At 50.6% G+C, this 21,247-nt stretch overlaps 1 protein-coding gene across 5 annotated transcripts in view; it reads right to left on the reverse strand.

Moving 5' to 3' along the window:
• Positions 1-1,557: 1,557 nt before the first annotated feature.
• Positions 1,558-21,247, reverse strand: part of ADAM9 (ADAM metallopeptidase domain 9) — a 33,760-nt gene continuing 14,070 nt past the window's right edge. For 2 of the 5 annotated variants that reach the window (XM_074852144.1, XM_074852143.1), the window contains exons 2-23: positions 20,425-20,522; positions 19,047-19,111; positions 17,889-17,967; positions 15,917-15,993; positions 15,000-15,189; positions 14,152-14,217; positions 13,650-13,721; positions 12,833-13,002; positions 11,642-11,723; positions 10,735-10,868; positions 10,369-10,540; positions 10,160-10,252; positions 9,740-9,935; positions 9,108-9,213; positions 8,202-8,388; positions 7,512-7,592; positions 6,526-6,631; positions 5,360-5,492; positions 4,787-4,889; positions 4,303-4,373; positions 4,073-4,200; positions 1,558-3,338 (exon numbers count right to left, since the gene is read on the reverse strand). In XM_074852144.1, the coding sequence (XP_074708245.1) occupies positions 3,190-3,338; positions 4,073-4,200; positions 4,303-4,373; positions 4,787-4,889; positions 5,360-5,492; positions 6,526-6,631; positions 7,512-7,592; positions 8,202-8,388; positions 9,108-9,213; positions 9,740-9,935; positions 10,160-10,252; positions 10,369-10,540; positions 10,735-10,868; positions 11,642-11,723; positions 12,833-13,002; positions 13,650-13,721; positions 14,152-14,217; positions 15,000-15,189; positions 15,917-15,993; positions 17,889-17,967; positions 19,047-19,111; positions 20,425-20,522 (2,558 nt within the window). In that variant the 3' untranslated portion in view covers positions 1,558-3,189. Of the gene's footprint in view, positions 3,339-4,072; positions 4,201-4,302; positions 4,374-4,786; positions 4,890-5,359; positions 5,493-6,515; positions 6,632-7,511; positions 7,593-8,201; positions 8,389-9,107; positions 9,214-9,739; positions 9,936-10,159; positions 10,253-10,368; positions 10,541-10,734; positions 10,869-11,641; positions 11,724-12,832; positions 13,003-13,649; positions 13,722-14,151; positions 14,218-14,999; positions 15,190-15,916; positions 15,994-17,888; positions 17,968-19,046; positions 19,112-20,424; positions 20,523-21,247 lie in introns of those variants that run through there. The other 3 variants (XM_074852145.1, XR_012626607.1, XR_012626608.1) reach the window with 3 other exon arrangements.

A 21,247-nucleotide genomic window follows, 5' to 3' on the forward strand; every position in this document is an offset into this window, starting at 1 on the left:
CCCCTGGGGTGGGGGTGCAACTGCGCAAGGTCTTTCCGGCAGAAGGGCCGGAGGGGTTTGGTGTGTCGGTGCTGGGCAGGGCACCCCGAGCCACCCAGGTGTGAGGGTGAGCGCGGCCGTTTACCGCTCCGGGGATGCGGGCTGCAGCCGAAGCGGGGAAGGGGCCGCCCAGCACAGGGCGGGGGATTTCCTGGCACGACGCCTGCTCTGATGAGCCGGGCTTCCGCCACCGCCACCGCCCTGGCCAGCGGGAAGGAGCCTGCGGCCACGGCGGGGACCACGCATCCACCCCGCGCTCTTCCTGCACCTCAGCCACGATGGCGCGAGCCTCCCGCTGCTGCCCTGGCCCAGTGCCCGCCAGGGCAGGGTCCCTGCGGCTGCCCAGTGGGGGTCTCCCCATCCGAGCGGGGCTTGGCAGGACACTCTAGGCCAGGCCTGCCAAAAAGGTGGTTTCCTGGGGGAAAATCAGCACCATGAGCGCTGCCTGCGAGGGGGCAGGGCTGGAGGTTGGCGGTGTCCTGGCCCACAAGCTGAGGGGGTTGTGCTGTGTCGGGGGGTGGGAGGACATCTGGGCTCCTGCGGGACAAAACAGTGTCCCCGACTTACTGCCGCCGCAGGTGGAGGGTGTACGGCCTCCCCTCTAGCCTGAGCTCGTAGGACCCCGCGTCCTTCCGCGTGCAGAAAAGCAGAGAAAGGGAGAATTAGGAACAGCGGCCTCAGAAAATCACGCTCCGAGGACGACGATGGACGCTGAGGGTGGGCCCAGGGCTTCCCCCAGAGCAGGCCCGGCGTGGTGCCCCCGTTACCGCTGCCAGCACATCTGTGCCCCCGGCACCCCCCAGAGCTGGAGACTGCGGCCCCCTCAGAGCCCCCCCGAACCCCCGCCCCAACAAACCTCCCCGGCTGCCGCCTCCCCGGGCACCTTTTAGGGCAGCCGCAGCAGGACAGTGACCCAGGACAGCACCGGCCAGCCTGGGGGGGACAGAGACCCGCAGGGGCCCCATTGCCTGACCCATAATGGTAGGGGCCCGGCGGGAAGCAGAGGCAGATGAAAGCATCTTGGACAAAACCGGCACCTTTATTGCTCGTTGGCGTCTTACAGAGGGGCCGGTACCGGCCCTCGGGCAGAGCCCGGTGGGTTCGGGAGCGACGTGCGTCCCTCGGGGAGCGGGGACGGGGCTGGGGGTGGATCCAGGAGCAGGACACGGGCATCGCTCTGAGAAGGGAAGCGAGGGGCCATCGTCAGCCCCAGGAGAGCGGAGCCGTTCCCATCCACGGGGCTGATTTGCCGGACGCCACCACCCCGCAGACATCGCCAAGGCGCAGGCTGGAAGTATAAAAACTCTTTGTCTTCTAAAAGGCACCGTGTTCAGCACAGTTTTAGATCGCACGTGCAGCTTCAAATGCAGTTCAGTCCCACCTCTCCTCCCCACCCGCCAGACCCGGCCCGACCGCTGCCTCGTCCCGTTACAGACAGCCCGCCCGCCCCGAGGAGCGGGGAACAACAGAAACGAGGGAGTGATTATCCCAGAACAAACAGAAGACCCCACAAATACATCTGGTGATATTCTAGGCGACGTTTTACATATTTTAATAGTGTTATAAATCTTAGTCTAAGTTTATAGGAAATCACAGGAGTTCAAGTATTTTATTACTGCAAATGCAAACACTATATATATATATTTATATATGCATGTACAGAGGAAAATATATTTTTTTGCATTATTACAGGGGATTTTACAGACTGGGTTTGTACTCAGTGGCTACTGCAAAGTGAAAAAGCCAAGCCCTCTTTTCAGAACTTATTTCACTTTTAGCAAGTTTGTGCAACAGATTCCTCTTGGTGACCGCCCCCGTCCAGCTCCCCCAGGGCACGACGGCGTCACTGACGGCTCCCAGCACGCCGAACGCTGAACACTCCTTTTGGGAAAGAGTTTAAAGCCTGGCTCGGGCAGCGTGCGGGGCGGCGGCACCCCCCATCCTGACTGACACCAAAGGGACTGAGGTCGGGCAAAGGGGCTGCCCCGGGCAGAGCAGCATTTCTGGCCTCTCAGTGTTCTGCAGGGACTGCTCCTCAGTCTTAGATCCAAATTAAAATCTAAAAGCACCCCCATTTTAAAGACCAAAATATGGCCACGTCTTCTCGTACCTTTATTTTCACTGCCCGTTCACGGTATTAGTGGGAATTAGTACAGGATTCTCACAAGAACTAACTTAAAACCATTACACTTAGTGTTGTATAGCACAGCTCAGTGTCAGTCAGCATGAAAGTAAGAATTTAAGGGCATTATTACACATCAATAAACAGATATACATGCATAAACATGTTTACAATTGTCCTGGTTCAGCCAGGAGAGGGTTACGTTTCCCCAGCAGTGGGGGAAGCTCCGGCCGGGTTCTTCCACACCGTGCTGACGTCACCTCCGGGCGCCCACGCGCGGCAGCGTCAGTGAGCGCGTGTGTTGTGCCACCGCTCTGCTCTCACCGCTGTATCGGTAGATATCTTGCTCTGTTCATTGTTATCACTGTTACTGTTGTTGTTTGTTGTGTCGCTGTTGCACTGTTGTATTAAACCTCTCCTTATCTCAGCCCCGGGGCTTTGTATTTCACTCCCTTTGTGGGGGAGGGGCAGCGGCCGCGTGGTCTCAGACCCTGGCAGGGACTAAACCACCACAACAATATATTTATCTTCCTCTGAAAAAGTACAGATACCTTATTTCACTTGTGCCATTAATGTGTAAATGCATAACGTTTTCCAGTTCGTGCCAAATCATTTTAAATTGGCCGGATTTCCTTGTTTTGCAGACGGGCTGGGTTACGTCAGTTCTTCACTGTACGTTTAGAAAGACGACAACAAATGGGACAATTTCATTACCAGGGCTGACCAGAGAAATGGGGGAACCAAGGGCCACTCCCACGTGCTGTTCTTCAACTTCAGCTGTTCCACTGCCAGCTGGAGAGCCCCGCCGCAGGTCACAGAGCCACGACACTCGGACAGATCGAAGAACGGGTCAGGTGTTTCCAGCTCCTGTAGCTTTGGTAGAGGTATTTTGTTTAAAGTTTTACATTCCTCGTTCCAATATCGCATTTGCCTTACCCCAGGCTGCAGAAGGAAGCTTTCCGGGATTACCACAGGCCACTCAAGGCAAGAAGGAAAACTGCAATTCCAGCTCTGTCTCAGTGAACAGGTCAGCTCACGGGAAGGCCCCAAAGACGCCAAAAGCTATTTGGGAGGCAAAGGTGCTGGTCGAGAAGGAAAATAGTGTCCCTGAGGTAAACATTTCTGCTGTGGCGGAGGAGGTCCCTGAGGTACAGACTTCTGCTGCGGAGGTGGCGGCCTGCAGGAGGACAGAGAAGCCGCCGTCAGCGAGGCGAGGGCGTCCGCAGGCACGTGCCCCCTCCCGCCCGGCCCCACCGGCGACCCACGGGGTCAGACTCTGCCTTCTGCTGCCCGAAATCCTCAGGGAACCCCCACACCGTTTTTCCCAAAACAGGTTAAAGACGCCCCAAGCTTCCCGCCAACACAGCCCCGTGGAAGCCGTCCCTCGCGGCACCTCACGGCATGGGCACTGCGTCTCAGAATGTGAATCGAACAAGGAAGGAAAACTTTCTGTTCAAAGTTAGTGCGAAACGATCCCGAACTTGGCAATAATGTTCACGAATCAGCGAAAGGACAGATTTTTCATAATTTCTTTTTGAACTGCGTATTTTGGGAGGCATTTTGTTCACCTGCACGCAGGGCTGATCCGCCCCAGGAGAGTGTTCTGACCCCCGCTAACCCAAACGTAGCTGAGGCAGCGCTGAAACGAGCGCTGTGGGTAATCCAGTGTGAAATGAAGGAGGAACTCCCTTCAATAAAAGGTCAGTCCTGCTCGCATGTAGTGTGTGATGATGGTGATGATTATATTAATTATACAATATATACTGCATTATATGCTGATGAGTATAAACACACGATGATTATTTCATCACCCACAGAACAAAATACCCTCACACTCACAGAGACGAAGGCAGCGACAACCCACAAACACCAGCGCAACCATCGATTGTTATTTGCACCAACCCGACCAACCTTGTCGGCAGCTTCTGTGGCTGCGGTGCCTGGTATTGCGGGGACGGGTAGTAAGACTGGTGGTAAGCCTGCTGAGGATACTGGTTAACTGGGTACGATGGAACAGGAAAGGTGTTTGGTTCCATATCCTACGAAGAAAACAGAACGAGAACGTTCACAAATTCGCACATAGGGAAACGAAATATTTGTTCAATTAGTTAAGTGACATTTAAGACCACTTGCGAACAAACCTGGAAATGTCAGAGTTGCTCTTTCCTTCTGAGAAACTCAGTAGAAAGAAGCAACAGCAGTCTGGAAAGTACTGTATTTTGGAAAAAACAGAAAGGCTGATGACGACAAGCGTTGGATTTGTTCTGCAAGGGTGCTCTGGCTAGTTCCTGCGCTGAGAACTGGCCTGAGAGGAGCGGGGCGAGGGAGCTGCCCAGGACTGCTCCCCTCCGTGGCTGGGGGGGGCTTCCAGGGTAAGGGGTAACACGGCAGGTACGCTGCTCGCCAAGCCAAGCACAGCCCGTGGGAACTGAGGAGTTCCACCCCCCACCTTAGGAAATAATTCTTCTCTCTGCCTCTTAGCAAAGAGAAACCCCGATTTGCAGAAATGAAAAAATAAAGTAACTTTGAAGCTTTTATTAGGGCAACAATTACATAAACTGCCTTCATCTGTTAGTTTAGAGTAAGAGATAGCCAATAAAGTCACGAGAAGCGGATCATTCCTACCGTGGGAACACCTCTAGGAGCGTACGGCACGCCGTGGGAAAAGCCTCTGGGGTGACAGTCTCTCGGTTCGGTTTCTGTTCTAGGGGGTGGTGACTGAATCGACCTGAAATCCAATTGACACGGACTGTGTGAGCACAGAACCCCGACAGTGACTATGAACCCAAGCACTGCGGACCTGCTAGACGGATTTACTCCACCTCAGCACAGAGCACATCTCGGGAGGACAGTATTTACCACATATCTAATAAATGACATCACCCTTTGTCTGTTTAGGACTACGACAGCTTCATTTTGCCACTTTATACCAAAGATGGGACCCAAAAATATAGAACTCGTCAGCAGTGCACGACAGCAAACAGAACAGTAAAAAGAGAATTCTCTGCTCCCTCAATTTCAGATGAACTTCTCTTTTCGGCCCGGGGCAAGCTACATGCATCATCTGATGCAGGGGCCTTCGTCTGACATCGTGGGACTGCAACACGCCTCCACGCTTTGGCACTGGCTTGTGCAAACAACTGTTTGCAGACTGCTTCAAAGGGGCAGAGGAGAGGGTAAAAAGGAGAAAGTACTTACGAATGGCAGCGTGACATTAACCTTCTGTAGCATCGCTTCAGCCTGTCTCTTTTCACAAATGCCAGAGCAGCAGCTACAAGGAGCGGGAGGACCAGGAAAAAAAACACCAGCAGCCCAGTTCTCAGTGAGGTGTCTTTGATGGGGACAAAATGATGGAGAAAAAACAGCGTTACATGGTGTTATCATCACTTGGCTCATTGTAGCAGTGAATATTTGGTAGGATTGGTTCTACAACCAATTTTTCTTCCATTTTTCATAGAAGAAAACACTAAAGAATCTAGTAAGACTGCAAGATATACACCCAGATACATTCTTTCCCGATTATCTTTTCACAGGGATTGTCTGGTCAAAGATGAAAGAACCGTACGTGCCGTGACACCCTGGGCTATACCAGCATACTGATTACTAGATCAATACCCAGTTCTTCTTCCACTACGTTACTATGAAGATCTTCAGAGCTCAACTGAAAGGAAGGAAAACAGAGCTTCTGCCCCTTGGTCTGATCCTAAATCTTCCTACCATTGTTTGCTGTAGGCAAAGAACTCAGGTTCTTAATCTCCACATTTTTATATGCAGCAAATTTCTCCACTGCAGGCTGTAAAAAAAAAAAAGCCTTTCCCTTTTTTTGCCTGATGATTTGAGGCATCTGTCCACGCTCCAACATGACTGCCCAGACTGTTATTGCATCAACGCCGTGTCCTGCTCCCCCCAAACCCACACCATCCTATGAGAAAGTCTTCAAGATCATTCTTGCAGCTCACAGCAGGGATTACATAAATCCTGTCTTTATATTCTCCACATGGGCACTGTGCAAGTTTTCTCCCAACTTATACCCTGGATTTGGCTTCCTATTTTCATCTTCTGGCTGTCAGTGGGAAAAGCCTGACAGCCTCTTTCAGTTCCCTTCGCAGGAATTGTGCTCCCCGGCCCCGGGCGCCACTTCCCCACTCCCCCATTCACACACAGATCTTCCGAGCACACAGATGCATCATCCTGCCACGTCAAGCACTGCCCTAGTGCCTTTTCTGGGGGAAAAACTACATAAAAACCCCCATAAAATTCCTTCCCCAAGCTATCTTTTCCCTCCACAAAAAAAGCAGCAAACTGGGAGTCTGCAAACAATGGAGCATCCCAGGTCTCCCTGCGGGAGCCTTACAAGCACTTGCCGTTGTACGGCGGGCCGCTGTCCAGGCTCCCTCCGTAGCCCTTGGTGTCGCAGTGAGGAGGGGCCCAGCCTGCGTCGCAGTGACAGTTCCTGTTGTTGTTGCACACCTGTAGCAACACAAACAGCGCCGTCAGGTCTACTCAGCACCTCCAGTTTCTGGGTATCCCAGAGCAGCGGGCGGCAGCCGTCACCCCCCGCCCCTCCCGTGTCGCTCAGCCCGGACAACTTCAACCGGTAACTCCCACCGCGAGTTGAAGGGCCCTTGGCCGGGCGGCCCGAGGTTCCACATGAGCCAGCACAGGACGAGCTTCCAAAGATCAGCTATCCCAATGGCTTAAAGTGCAGGGCTCAGGGCTTTTGCCTTTTTCTTTGTGAGATGCAGTTTCGAGTTACATTAGTAATACTGGAATTGGGAATTATTCTCGCCTTACCATCTCCAGAGCTTTTGTCAAAAAATTTTTTGATACTGTTATAGGCTCTCTTGCCCAGAGACATTTTATTGAGTTTCACAGTTAAACAAAAAAGAAAAATTAAGTTACTAGCTACTATTTTAAAACTCGCTCAACTTACATAACTTCAGTCCAATTTTTGCTGACTGTTAAAGACACTTTTCTCATTAACAGTACTAAAAACCAGCTTTTTATAGCAAAACCCATCCTCAAGAACCCCACAGAATTTTTTTAATCACTGCATCTAGCATCATGATTATGTTATTCCACATTAGTTACAGCCTTCAACAGAGAAGGGCAAAAGCCTTCCTAGGTGCAAAAAAGACACAAGTACAGCGTCCCTGGCCCAAGGTGGGACTTTTGACTGGAAGTGTCCGTTTACACATTTGCAGGGCCATCGGCTCTAAAGGTCTCGTGTTCCCGTCACAAGGGTGTCAGAGGACCCCGCGCAGGAACACCGCCAGGTACCCCAAAACCTCCGGGTTGGTGCTCCCCGCGCAAGGGCCGTCAGCCGGCCGCAGGCTCCTGCCCCACTCACCCCATGCCCGTGACACTGGCGCTGCACGTCGCAGTCGTAGTTGAGGACGGAGGCACTCACGCACTGGAAGTGCCGGCAGATCTAGGGGAAGGGGAGAGGCACGTCGAGGAAGCAGACAGGACCGCACGGCCCTGCCCTCATCCCCCCTCCCACACCCCCAAAGCAAGGCTCAAGGCTCACACCCCGCGTGACAAAGCCCAGCTCTGCAGGAACGCGGCTGAGCAGGGGCTCTGGACCGACTCTGGGAGCCCTTTGTCTCTAGTCTGAGCCTAAAGGAACAGCCATTAAACTGTGCACAGAGAGGGTACGTGGAACGCACATTCCTCTGCTAGGGCCGAGCCTCTGGGCTTTCTAGTTTAGTCAGATTTTAATTGAAAGTTGTCTTAAAGGCATTTGTGTGCGCCCAGCTCTGCCTGCTCATCGACGGAGCAAAGATGCTGGCTCTCAACAAACCTAATTTCTTTTGTTTCATCTAGAAATGAAAGGCTCGTTACATTTTTTACGCAGGCAGTGCAGCACTAGGCAGCGTGGGGAACCAATGCACTCACTCGGTTTTGCATTAACTACAGGCACCAAAAAAATTAACGGCCATAAATATTCAAGAAATATATTATGCAGCTGAAAATTTTATTCACATGAACCCCCCCCCAAATGATTACTGTAAGAAATCACTTTTTAACTGTTACTTACCTTTCCAGTATCACATTTGGTGCCTTCGTTCACCATCCCTGGGTCCGGGACATCAGAGCCCAGCTGGAAATCTACACCCCAGCACGTGGTGGTGCGGCTGATGGGAGTCTGGATAATAGCAGGCTTGATTCCAAAAACAGGCATCGTTTTCACGTTTTCACACTGGAGCTTCCCACACATGGCATTCCTACAACATCAACATATGAACACTGTAGTGACACTTCCATTTAATCTGAGAAAAAGCCTATTGCTTATTTGATGTGATCTTTTCTTCCTACTGGAAGACTTTACTTGAAAATCAAAATGAGGCATCTCGCCAAACAAAACTGAGCTGGGCCTCATTTCAGTGCTGCAGGAGTATGGATTTATCCCTTTGTCCCGTAAGCTGCTGGGATCTTTACGTTAATGAAAACATGACGATTTGCTACTCTGTACGTGGACACCCTCGGGTAAGATCAGCGATGGGAGATGTGGAACACACTCTCCCGTGCCCGAACGTGTGACACACAGAGCCCCGGGGGCCACAGGCGGGAAACTGCGGCACGAGCCCGAGCGCTTCAAACCCAGCTCCGGAGGAACCGCCTGGACGTTCGGACTCATTCCGGCGGCTGCGCGCGGGCGTTAAAGCCAGACAAGTTAAACCAAAAGTCAACAAAACTTACAACTGCGTAAGCCTGGGGGCTTTGAGTCCTAATAACAGCTTCGGACATGAGGATAAAACACGTCCTCCCTACGCTATCTCGCTGCAGCTTCAGAACGATGCACACATGTCAGCGAGGTCAGATTATGGGATAGCACATCTCCCCAGTGCACCTGCTGAAACACCCCAAACTAACACCACAGCACCCGAATGAGGATTCTTGGTGACACATGTAGGAACTTCTTGATGCGCTAGGCTCAACTCACCAGCTGGAGCATTTCTTGTAGTCGTGGCCATGGAAACCACAGTTGCCAAATCGGTCGCCCTTGGAATTCACTTCAGCAAAGCAAATGTTGGGGGCTGCTTTGGCTTCTGCAAACAAGAGCCCATCCCCCAGACAGAGAACCAAGTTAAACAGGGACAGAAGCGTCTCTCATCACCACATCTCCTTTGCCCAGAGCAATTACCCTGCTACACCTGTATTGTCCACGCAGTACAGATGGCTCATGAACTTGATCAAAACACTAACGAGGGAACGTGTCGGCACTACAAGGTTCCAAGTTTAAAAAGAGGGAGAGAAGAATAGTCACTTAAATGTTGAGTCAATGATACCCTTTGATATTTCTTCACGGCTTCTTTACAGCCCTATGCACCGGAAGCCCCACTGTAACAGGAATGACCAGTGCAAGAAAATTACTATTTGAACACCAGCACAGCATTAAAACCTAACAAAGGAAGAACGTGTGGAGGTTAAGCCATAAGTACCACTCCTTCAACTCCTTTGCCAAAGCCAGCTGGTCTTTGTTACAGGAAAACAAGTAACTATATTTTAAATAAACTTACTGTATTCTTATAGCTACGTCTCCTAGAAAATTTGTAAGACTGTGCTCTTCCTTACTTGAGCCGAAGATATCCTGACACTGCGCGTCGTAGTACTGGCAGACGCCGTTGTAACAGTAGGCTTCCTCGTCGTGGCAGGGGTGACCGTTCTGAACGGTGAAGTCCGGCTGGCAGAACTGGGACGTGCCGTTGCAGTACTCAGGAAGGTCACACTCGTTGTTACTCGCCCGACACTCGGTTCCTGCAGGAAGGAGCTAAAGAGAGAGGGGAGAGGGAAACTGCATCAGAAAATGGAAACCGAGAGCAGAGACGCATCTGCACCTGACCCACAATATGCCCCAAAAACGGGTGTTGACCTGAAGGCTCTGGTGGGTGCTGCGTACACACGTGACGGTTCCCCCCTCGACGTGCTGGCCAGGCCAGGGCTCGTCCTCAGCTGCTGAGGAACGTTTCCAGAGAACACGCTGGGGCCTCTTACCTGGCAGTTTTTACAGCAGTCTCCATAAGCACATTCAGCACCGGACCGGAGTCTGCAAGTACCCGGCTCACAGCAGGGATCACTCTCACACTCCTGAAAAGAGGAAAACGCTGTCAGTGTCCGGGAACCGCGGCTCCGCCACGCGCGTCCCGCCGGCGAGGGGCACACGCAGCCCCCCGCAGCGTCTGCAGAACGCACGAGCCACTGACCTTCGGGGAACCACAGTCACACTCCTCCCCGGCATCCACCAGCCTGTTCCCGCAGTACGGGATGCTGTAGGTTTCATCAGGCCTGGGAATGTTGAGCAGGCAGCTTCCCCCCTTGTTGAGAGTCAGCTTCTCAAAGTCTTCTGCACTGCAGCTGCTGAAGTTCCTCGAGCCCCTGCGACAGGGAACACGAGCTGGTCTTTGCACCAAGCCAACACACAAGCGTTCCCTCGGTTTGTGCAACGAGGGTAACATTTGCTTTCCCCATGAGCTGCAAGCGTGACACAACTCTGCAACCTGTAAAAACTCAGCACACGGGCGGGGAGGTCTGACCCCTGGCAAACGCCTTCCCTTTTGTCAGGTACTTACGACGCTCCAGAGCTCATAATGCAGCTGCTTGCTCCGCAGTGACAGACACGTTCATCGTCGTGGTTCATCCCCAGGTTGTGTCCCAGCTCGTGAGCCATAATTGATGCAAACATCTGTATGCTGATTCTTCCAAACTGCACAAGAGAAAACAGAAGAAAATGAGCGGACAGCTGATACTGAGATTGTCAGCATTTATTTATGTGCCAAAAAGACACTTCTGTCATTCTGTCTCTACACTAAGAGGATTCTCAGACCAACTGGGCCTGCTTTCTGACCAAGCGCATGTCATTGGCTTAGTAACAAGAGCCCTTAAACAAACATCTCTGGGACACTACCTAACAATCTCTGCTCTCCAGCGCAGCTGCAACATTAACACAAAAATTAGAGTTCTCCACACCAGCCCAAATCTCTTCAAATACGCAGACTCCAACTGCAGTACTTCTGTCACTAGTCCAAGAAACAAGATTGCCAGGGTTGCTGGTTCTCCGAGATGAGCACTTCAGCCCAGTAACGTCTGCAACCTCACAGGACGAGGGCGGCCAGCCGGCACTGCTCTAGGAGCTCACGACTGCACGGGTCAAGCAAACAGCAGAGGATGGATTTGAGAACACACACAGCTCCCACATACTTCCAAGGCAGGGGCGCTTAAAACATCCACAGGGAAATCCCGGCCCTTTTTCAGGAGTGCTGCATGCTGAGGGGGGGAAGCTGGGCAGACGATGCAGAAGACTACAGAAAGATTGTGATTCGGATATTGTGGAACTGCCAGAAACAGCTGGGGACCACACAAAGGCCCCCACTAAGCCACTTCAGCTTTGTTATTAAAGATTCTGCACTTCCAGGAAGACTTCTGGAGTGCAAAACTCTTATCCTGATCACATTCACGGTATCAGTAAAGATATCTCACCACATTAATGCCTCCTGCGTGGCTCTTGGAGCACACTGTTCCAACGTAGGCCATCCCAGCTGTGCCACCAAACCCCTTCTTCCTGCAGTCACGGGGAGAAAAAGGACAGGCAATCATCCCGACGGTACAGACCCGCGATCCCGACAGCGCAGCCCACTCCTGCTCACAGGGCACCAAACGCCGCTGTTCCGGCTCTGCAGCGCCCACAAAGGAGCCCTGCGACTGCAGCTTGAAGGTACCAGTTCAGCTTTATCCTTCTGTTCACGGTTCTTTTATTCTTTTGAATTAAGACAAGTTTGCAGAGAAAGTCGGCCTCTTCCGCATCTTCCCTCTAAATCTAAAGAGCTAACGGTCCACCCTTGAAATCGTTTGTTTTAATTGGCTGTTAGCTGCCTTTCTACTATTGCCAAACGCCATAGATTTCTTTCCTTGTCAACTTCCTTTTCATTACTGTCTTATTTTGTTTCTTCAGAGGTCAGGGAGGCCAAAGCCCTGACGGAATGAAATCTGGCCAGGGACATCCAGGGTGACAAAAGCAGCTTTTAAGGTGATGGAGGCAGGCTGGGCCGCTGCCCGGCGCGGAGCAGTGCGCTCGCCTCCGCCGCTCTGCTTCGGGCAGAGACCTCCCGAGGGCTGCGCTCTCCGCGGCAGCGGGACGTGCCCAGGGCTCGTGTCCTGGCCGCGGGCAGGCGGCAGCTCCAGAAGCTCTGTGCTCCTTCGAGGGAGCAGGGACGGACAGACCCGCGTCGCGCCTCAAAGCTCAAACCATGCAGCTAGCTTCTGGATACCAGCAGCAGAAACAACTGTCACTCCACTAAAATGCAATGCTCTGCACCAGATTTATGTGCGTTTTCAAGCAGAAAAAGCCCTGGATTACAAGTCTAACCAGTCTACAACCTGACAAAGGATTATCTGAATGGAAGCTTTATAACACTGCGGGACACTTGGGACAGGAAAAAAAAATAATTTAGCAATATACCTGTCAGAGAGGACACTGAATTTGAGGACCACAGAAACCTGCTTAAAAATGCTTAAATTGACTTGGAATGTTTTCACAAGTACATAAACCACAGCAGATTGCACTGGGTTCTCTGCTGAAATACAACAGCTACTTTTGATACCAGAGCACGGCTGAGCAGGCAGGGACAGAATAAGCTTCTTAAGAGTCAAAGGGAAGGAACTGCAACTCACAGAACAAACTGGGCACTGTCATGTCTCCGGCGCAAAACAAGATTCTTCTCCCGCCACTGTACAAAATTTGCCAGCACATCACCAGCACCCCCGTCCGTGCTAATTATGTTTTCGTACTTCCAAATCTCTAGACCAACTAGCACAATGCGGATGTTCAGCATGATGTACATCTGGGGAGGAAAAAAAAGGAGAAATATTTCTGAAGACCTTCAGATAAGAACAAGTGGTCTGGTGTTATGTGTCTTATTGCAAGAATCTACTTTTTTTGTTTGGGTTTTTTGCGTTTGTTTGGTTGGTTGGTTTTTTTAAGTTTAGTACACGGTTCAAATCACCAGAATGCCTTTTCCCTGTGATTCAGACCTTCATTAGCTACAGGATCAATGAGAAAATCCAAAACAGAAAAAAAAAAGGAGTGTCACTCCTGACAGATAGCATCATCTGAAATAGTCAAGCTGGAAGACATGCTTTTTCTCTGACCTTGACAAATACTTAAGAATTGCAATAATTGCAGCCATCTGCCCCATCTCTCACTGCATGTAGTGCAGGTTGGAAAAGTTCCCTAAATTAATTCTCAATTACGATGGCTGACGGTGAATTTAGTGGTGGAAAAGCTTTCCCAGCAACACATTCACCAAAGCCCACTGTCAGTATGGCCGAGGGAGCAGGCTGGCTCCCAGCCTGATAAAAACCTTTATTTCGTTCTTACACAGTGGTCACAGAACAGACTCTGAGGTGGAAGTTCACAGAAGCGCCCGGAGCTGCAGGGCTGCCCCACACAGCACGGCGCCCGCCGGCGCCCAGCGCGGCTCTGACTTACGCTGTCGAGGAAGTTCGCCAGCTGCACCATGTGTTCCCTCACTTCTGTCTCACTCTTCCCAAAGTCTTCAAACTGCAAGACAGAGAAACTTAGTCATGAAGAGACAAAGACAAGAGTTAAAAAAAGGAACAAAACATTTTAAGATTAGTAACGTGAAAAACATATTTGCCTGGCTCCAAATCTGCTGTCAAGACAGCAGCACCTTCACTGCTGTGGCTCAACAGCTCATGACCAAGAGCAAACAGCACAGACAGGCTTTGCCGCCTGTTTCCCTCACGTTATCAGATTCCTTGCCAACAGCAGCTCTCCACAGCCAACAGTTTACTCTTTTCCCAAAGAGTACTGCATAGAACATGTTTATTCAGTTTTAGGTCAGCATATTTGCATAACCTGGGCTAAAGCACCAGCATCGTTCAACAATCCACTTGGGGGTAACGAACACTGACGGCTTTTCCAGCCGGCTCCGGGGGAGCAGGAAGAGAACGCGACACCCAGTCCCTACCTTTTCTTTGTCCACAACTATGAACAGCTCCACGTATCTCGTCTGATGTAGGACCGCTCTCTTTCTCTGCGGAAAAAAGTTTTAGACAATTTCAATTTTATTAATTTGAGTGTAAACAAAAAACCCCATGACACTGTCATATTTCAGTAGATACAACCAGTGGTTTGAGTGCCACACCCAAAGCACACTGTGCCAAGACGAAAACAGGCCAAACCCAAGAAGTGTAATCCAGTGCAATGACAATTCCTCTGTGTTTTACACTGAAATTCAGCTGCGCAAAGATTTCCCGTGTTTCAAAAGTAAGGACCTTTTTACTTTTCACACAGGTTTCTTTGGAAAGACAGCACACACTTCTGCAAAGGAGCAGGAAGATGCTAACAGGGAAACGCCAACAGCCTCGAAGTGAAAAACAAGGTTTCTCATCCTCCTGCTTTTACTGCAATTTTGTTCTTCAAACAACAAGGGGGACCTTCCCACCAGACTGTTGTTCTGATGGTTAGAGGAATGGAATAAACACCACAACGTTCTCCTGGCTTCTGATGCAATACTTCGTTAGAGAGCCTCTCCAATGAGGGAGCTGTTCCTGCCATTAAAAGCCCCCGAAAGCTCTGCCCATGAATAATCTAAGTGGCCGCTCGACTCGCACCGCTGCAGGCAGCGGCAGAAGGAAACTGCAACTGCTTTGCTGAAGCAACTGAGTTTTTCAGCAGCGTAGAAAGCCCTGTGAATCAGAAACCTTTAGGTATGTGTTAAACCCCAGGAAATCTGATAAGCTGCTTCCATATTCTTAGCTGAACACTCACAAAACGCGTTACAGAGGACTGTGGAGAACACAGCGGAGTACTTACTCGCAGTAGCTGAGTCATACTGGGATGGTGATTCTCCTCCGTGTGTTCCCTTCCATGGTCGGCAGCCGTTACTCCACACACCGCGGGCTCTTTCTTCACGTTATCCAGTCGATATAAAATGTGTTTAGAGCCCGAAGAGGAATCCATGGGCTCAATTCCATAGGTGATGTTCTCTATTGTCACCAAACCCCTAGAACATGGTAGTAAGAAATTCCTGCATTAAGCACAGAGGATAGTTTCCCAGATTTTCACAGTACAACAAAGGAACGTTATTCCCTGATAACTAAAGGCACGTCTACATCTCAGTGCTGGCGAACAGCGTGCTTCACTTCAAGGCTGAACGCAGCCTTTCGCTGGACAGGGCCTTCACCAATACAGCAAATTAAACAGTGCTGTAAGAAATGAAGTCACAGGCCTTAAGCAGAAATGCTTTAGTTTAATTCCTATCACTACTTTGGTGTCTGACAAGGCACTGCAAAAAAAATCAAAGTCCCAAAAGATACAGAAATTAGACCAAAGCAGGAAAAAATTTCCAATCAAATTTGATGTGCATAAGCTTTAGGGCCAATTTTGTAAAATTTGCAGACTAGTGCTCGACTTTCCATTTTTGCACTACGTACAGTTCTTTGCAGTGACCATCTATCCAAACTGGAAAATAAGCCAAAATTTGTGTCAAAAAACGAGTTGGTGTACTCTGATAAACTGCAACATACTCGGTGGTATTTCAAATATCTGTTAATTACACAAATAAAAGACACCACAGAAAGCCTGCACAAAGGCAGACACTGTTGCAGCTCGGCCGCGGACAATGAATCCCCGCCTGGCTGAGCAGTAGTTAAACCAGCAAGAATTGTGTTTCAGGTTCAGCGAGCACGAGACTCACGTGACAGCGGGACACAAAAGACGAGCTGTGTTACCTGAGCCCCGAGCAAGTGCTGACAGCAACCACCGAATCCAGGGTGCCCTCCACGTACCCCTGATAGTGGCAGTGATCCTACAGAGGAAAACAAGGGTTACACGTACTCCCCGCACACCTGCACGCCCAGTGTCACCTCTGGTTGTGTAATTGCTCTGCCTGCCGCTGCCCGCGGTACATAGTATGCTCTAAGCTGAATTTACCACTTGTCTTCTATCTACAGGCGGCGGCGTCTGACGCCGCCCAGCTCTGCCACAATACACCAGCACGCTCTTTGCTCACAGGCATCTGAGAATGTCCTCACCTGCCTTAGTGCCATGGGGACTGACATACAAGGGGCTAATCAAGAAGCTGGGGCACAGGGCTCCAACCAGATCCCCGTCTCCCTAATTCTGCACAGCAGATGCCCTTCACAACTCAACGGGGCCAGCAGTTCATGGCACATTTCAGTTTAAAATCCCACTCGGTCATTCTACCCGACGCCGCAATCAGAGCCGGGCTGTTATCGCGTCATCGATCCGGGGCGAGCAGGGCTCTGAAGCACTGTCCAGCAACAGCATTTCTTAACTCGACTGTAATCCATCCTACTCTCAACTTCGGTTCTCCACCCTGCCTCAAATATTTCAAGGCCAGCCCCTCCCTACAGATTCGGGCCAAATCACTGTTCAGTTTTCTAGAGAACAGCCCCGCACGCTGGACTTGTACGTGAGCTCTCTCCAGCAGGAAGGGGGCCAAGGCCGGCTGCCCTCGCCGACCGGCGCTGCGCTGACGGACCGTCGGGTTGCACCGTACATCCCTCATCAGCCCGATGAGACAGAAGACTTCGTTTTGTCCGCTGTATATACACATTTTGGAAACTAGGCAAGGGGGTAGAATGGGGCAAATACACTCCATTTTCTCTGGCAAGTGCAGTTTTGAACGTTACCACAGGGGTGAGGCAGATTAGGTCCCCTGTTTCAGCACAGACCGCAGAAAGCGCTGAAGGCACGCGCTAATCCTTCAGGGCCTCTGTGACTTCCACGACCTCGCACAGGAAAAGCATTTTTCCTCTTTGTCAATCACTTTTAACCAGGCAGTACATACCCAGCTGACTCAGGTGCTCTATTTTCAAAAGCAAGACCCCATGAATCATATATGACTAACACTTCCCTTTCAGAGGAACGTTGATACATAAGAAGAGTGAAGCCATCAGAAATACTCTCATACTTTTTGTATCGCACAAGCTGCTTTTTATTCTTATTCTCCTGAAGCAATTAAATTTTCAAAGGCAACCTATCAGGCAGCCTGCTTTTACAGAGCAAGAGGGCTGCAACTGCTTTTTCAGTGGAATAACTCCAACGCTACACAGGTAACACCCTTCTCAAAGGTCTTCCAGACTTGATCTCATCCATTCCTTCTAGTAGCTCCCAGATTTCTGGACTAATGAACGGCCTGTCAACCCTCAAAAATTCTTAGAGCCACGAACAGCCAGCCTCGCACAACGGAAAAGATGGCTCAGCAGCTGACCATTCATTTTCACTGGCGGACCAACCCGGGAGACCAGCGTGTGTGAAAGTAAAAGCTATAGATTGGGTCACGAGGCCAGCCCGGCCCTGCTCCGCACGCTCTGGTCCCCGCCAGGAGCAAGGCCCATGGCCGGCAGCAACCCCAACCCTGCCCTGTGCTGGCCAGGACAGCACCATGCTCAGGTAACCACACACCTGACAGCTGAGGAGCACTTCCTTTTTAGAGAAGAGTAGCTGTTAATTAGACAGCAATCACCTCCTCCTAAGGAAATATGGTCTGTTACAAGCTCCAGGCTAGAGCCTCAGCCAGAACCAAGGCTCCTCTCCAGCAAGAGTGCAGGGCATGAACGGGATCAGAGGGTGGCCCAGCAGAAAATACAGCTTCTGGAACACAACTCCCTCATCCTGCAGGTGCTCAGTGTTCAAGTCACCTTCAGTAGGGGCATAAAAATAATCAAGAAATCCTACCTGGACATCTGGATATTCAGACTGCAACTTTCCCTCCTCATTATAGGTATAAACTGTGAAATCTTTGGGCAGCAGTTCTCTGTAAGGAAAGGGGAGAAGGAATACAAGGAGAATTTCATTAAATGACTCACACTATAGCAGGGCACTAAGATGATCTTAATCAAAAGTGTCACAAATATGTAAATTGCAATTAAATAAGGAAAAATTCAAAAGGAACACCCCGCTCCCCCCCAAAAAAAATTAACAAAGAAACTGTGCATTTCCACAGCAAAATCCAAGATATCAGAATGGTGGAACCCTTAATGAAATCAAATCAGCCACTTCACCCTGGATAAGTAAAACAAGCATCAGAACCCATTAAATTCTGCTAAAAGCTTGCTTTCATCCAGAATTTAAAAAAAATAAAATCACAGCATTCAGCCTGCTGCGTATGACTTCTCTTCCCCAGCTCTGGAAGGAAATGCACTGGGAAAGTCTCCCACGATTAAGGCTGCTGACCCACACCGGTAAATGTTTGAGAGTCAGGGGCTGGGCAAGTGGCAGCTAGAGATCCCCAGGGGCTTGTACCTTTAACTAGTTCTGTCTTTTTTCTCCCTTATGAGGGCAGTTTTAAGAAGCACTAGCCTGATAAATGGTAACTTTCTGTGGCTGCAAGTAGCCCTTTAAAAATTAAACTCAAGACAGACAACATCTATATTGTCTGCAGGTGATGGGTATTAAGACCTCAGATACAAAGTCAGCTTCCTCATTTATTAGTATTTCTGTGCTACCGAGACAGGAAAAACACCCCTGAAACAATAAACAAAACACAGAAGAAAGCGAAAATATTTACTTAAAATATAGTTCACTTTGTTTATTTTTAGATGTGAATGGAGAGCGTCATTTCAGCAATTCCCCAGATCCCTTTGAGCAAACTACTGCTTCCTTCACTGAAAGGGATCACCAGGGTTGCAGGAGTTCAACAAAATTTCTGGCTGATAGCCAAGACTTGGTGACTCAATCCCCTTTCGCTGCCTCTCTCTGCAGATTTTGCAGAGCCAGCGTGTAACTGCACTTCTCGTAAGGAACCTCAAGAATGGGAACTCGCATGCTACCTGCCAGCTCGTTACTTGGATGCAATAGATGGAATTTAATAATCTAAATAAGTTAATCACTTACTTGTTCTTTTCTAGATGAATGGTGTATTCTTTTCCCTCTATCGCAAGAGCATACGACTCCTTGTCCTGAATATAAAGAAAAGTTGCATTTTACTTGTGAATTTTACTCATTCTCTGGATGTTTACTCGGTCTTTGAAACCAGCCAGAGTTTGGCGGAAGACACTCTACTACAGCATTCAAATCGCTACCGTCCCCTCCCGCAGCTCAGGCCTGGGCTGCCCTCGCAGCCTCCTCAGATACAGCTGCAGCAGCAGAGACGCTGCTGGAGACACAGCGGGTACCGACAGAAGTTAAACCACCTCCTCGAGGGATGCAGAACTCTGTCGGTCTGGGCCGGTACCCCGAGGCCGGGCAGGGGAGCGGGTGTTCCCGGTGCTCTGCTGAGCCCGCAGGACGCCGCAGTGGGAAGCTGCCCACGGCCACCCGGATCCGTCCACAGGCTGCCGGCACCGAGCTGATAAACCTGCCTTCTTAAACCTTGCTACTGCACCAGACCGGGACTAGCCGTGTGTGGGCGAGCCCAAAACCTATTTTATCATTGTCCCCACCTCCGGAACCTGGCAGCCCTTCCTGTGTAACTGGGGAAAAGTCACATGAAGGGAGCTATTTCAAAATAGCTTTGTGGTTTTCTTATCCCTTGTTTCTAAGACTTCCACAGAAAACTCTTAGTTACAGCTGGAAAAGGACAATACAGTTTTATTCCTGAACATTCAGAGTGAGCCAGTACCCCCACCGCCTGCGTTAGCCCAGTGCTACACACAGCAGCTCGGTCCTCAAACACTAAGCGGTGAGCTGAGTCGCCTCCCCGCTGAACGAAACACCACAGCAGGGCACTAGTCAGCCGCTGCCACAAACTGCAAAGCACTTGTGTTAGTATCACATTCTGCCAACGTTTATAAGATTTGTGACTAAACACGGTTGGTCTAATCCAAATACTTTGAAGTGTGCAGTTGTTAGCTACGTGGCTACCACAGAATAATCCAGGCTGGAACATACCAGTGGGGGTTGTCTAAGCCGAGCCCCTGCCCAAAGCGGGGCCAGCTACAGAGCTGGCCCAGGCTGCTCACGGCCTCCTCCAGTCAGACTCCCAGCATCTCCCAGCAGAACGATTCCACCACCTCTCTGAAATTCGTTCCGGTGCTTAACCACCCTCATTACGCAACTTTTACACCCAGATCAAAAGTCCATTGTGGCATCTGTACCCTCCGGAGCAGGGAGGTATCTACCATAACTCAGCTAACAGACCTTCTGTGAGGACGGATACTTTTTGCTGCTAGGCAAGTCCCATCGTGTTCTGTGAGAATTCCAGGGGGGTTCGGGGTGCACCTCATTAGGAAGTAGATAAAAAACTGAAGGTATTTTTAAGACTGCCCAGTACCTGTACTGAGGAGACATTGGAAGCCTCTCGCCGTTCTCTTCCTAACCTCTGCGGGATGACAACTTCATAGGAAGACAACAGAGAAACCTGCTGGAAACCTAGAAAGCAGAACAGAAACACTGGCTGAAGAAAGCAAGCACTCAGAGGACAAGGCACAAGGAAGAAAACGCTCTTTCAGGAAAAGCCCCCTCAGGAGGAAGGAGGCAGCCTCTGACTCCAGGTTCAGTCTCCAGCTTATCGCAGGCCCCTGAGGCTGGGCTGCGCGTGTGGGGCTGCAGCACCGCCCGGGGCAGACCCCTCTGGTGTCACTTCTTATCGCACACTGACGAGCTCTGCCTTTAAGAACCACCACAGCACCTCGCTGCCAAGGCACCACATGTTTGGGGCTGTAACCCAAACAGAAAGAGCCAAAGGCCCTGATGCACACGGGAGAGCACAGAGCAAATCTCAGCACAGAGCACGCTCGGACTGCCTTGTGAAAGGCCAGAGAAAACAACACACCAACAGCAGAGAAGACCCCAAATTTTCCAGAAGGTTTCAAACCGAAAGCTTCGCATTCCAAGTCCTGTCTCACAAGCACCTGTCTCGCACACCATCGCTTCTCAGCAGCGGGAATCGGAGCATTTGACAAAGCAGGTCAGCACAGACAGAACTTGTTCAAGGACACACAGAAAGAGCGTCAAAGCCGGGCGTCCTGCGCGCAAAGCTGCAGAGCCGCACCAGCCTCTCTAGATGAGCTCCTGGGGGCTCCAGCAGTTCCTGCACTTCCCAGCGGCACAACGAGCCAGCCCAGCCCAGCCCAGCCCAGCCCTGCTCAGCCCAG

This window comes from Strix uralensis, chromosome 28 (assembly GCF_047716275.1).
Source record: "Strix uralensis isolate ZFMK-TIS-50842 chromosome 28, bStrUra1, whole genome shotgun sequence".
In the NCBI taxonomy this organism is placed as follows: Eukaryota; Metazoa; Chordata; class Aves; order Strigiformes; family Strigidae; genus Strix; species Strix uralensis.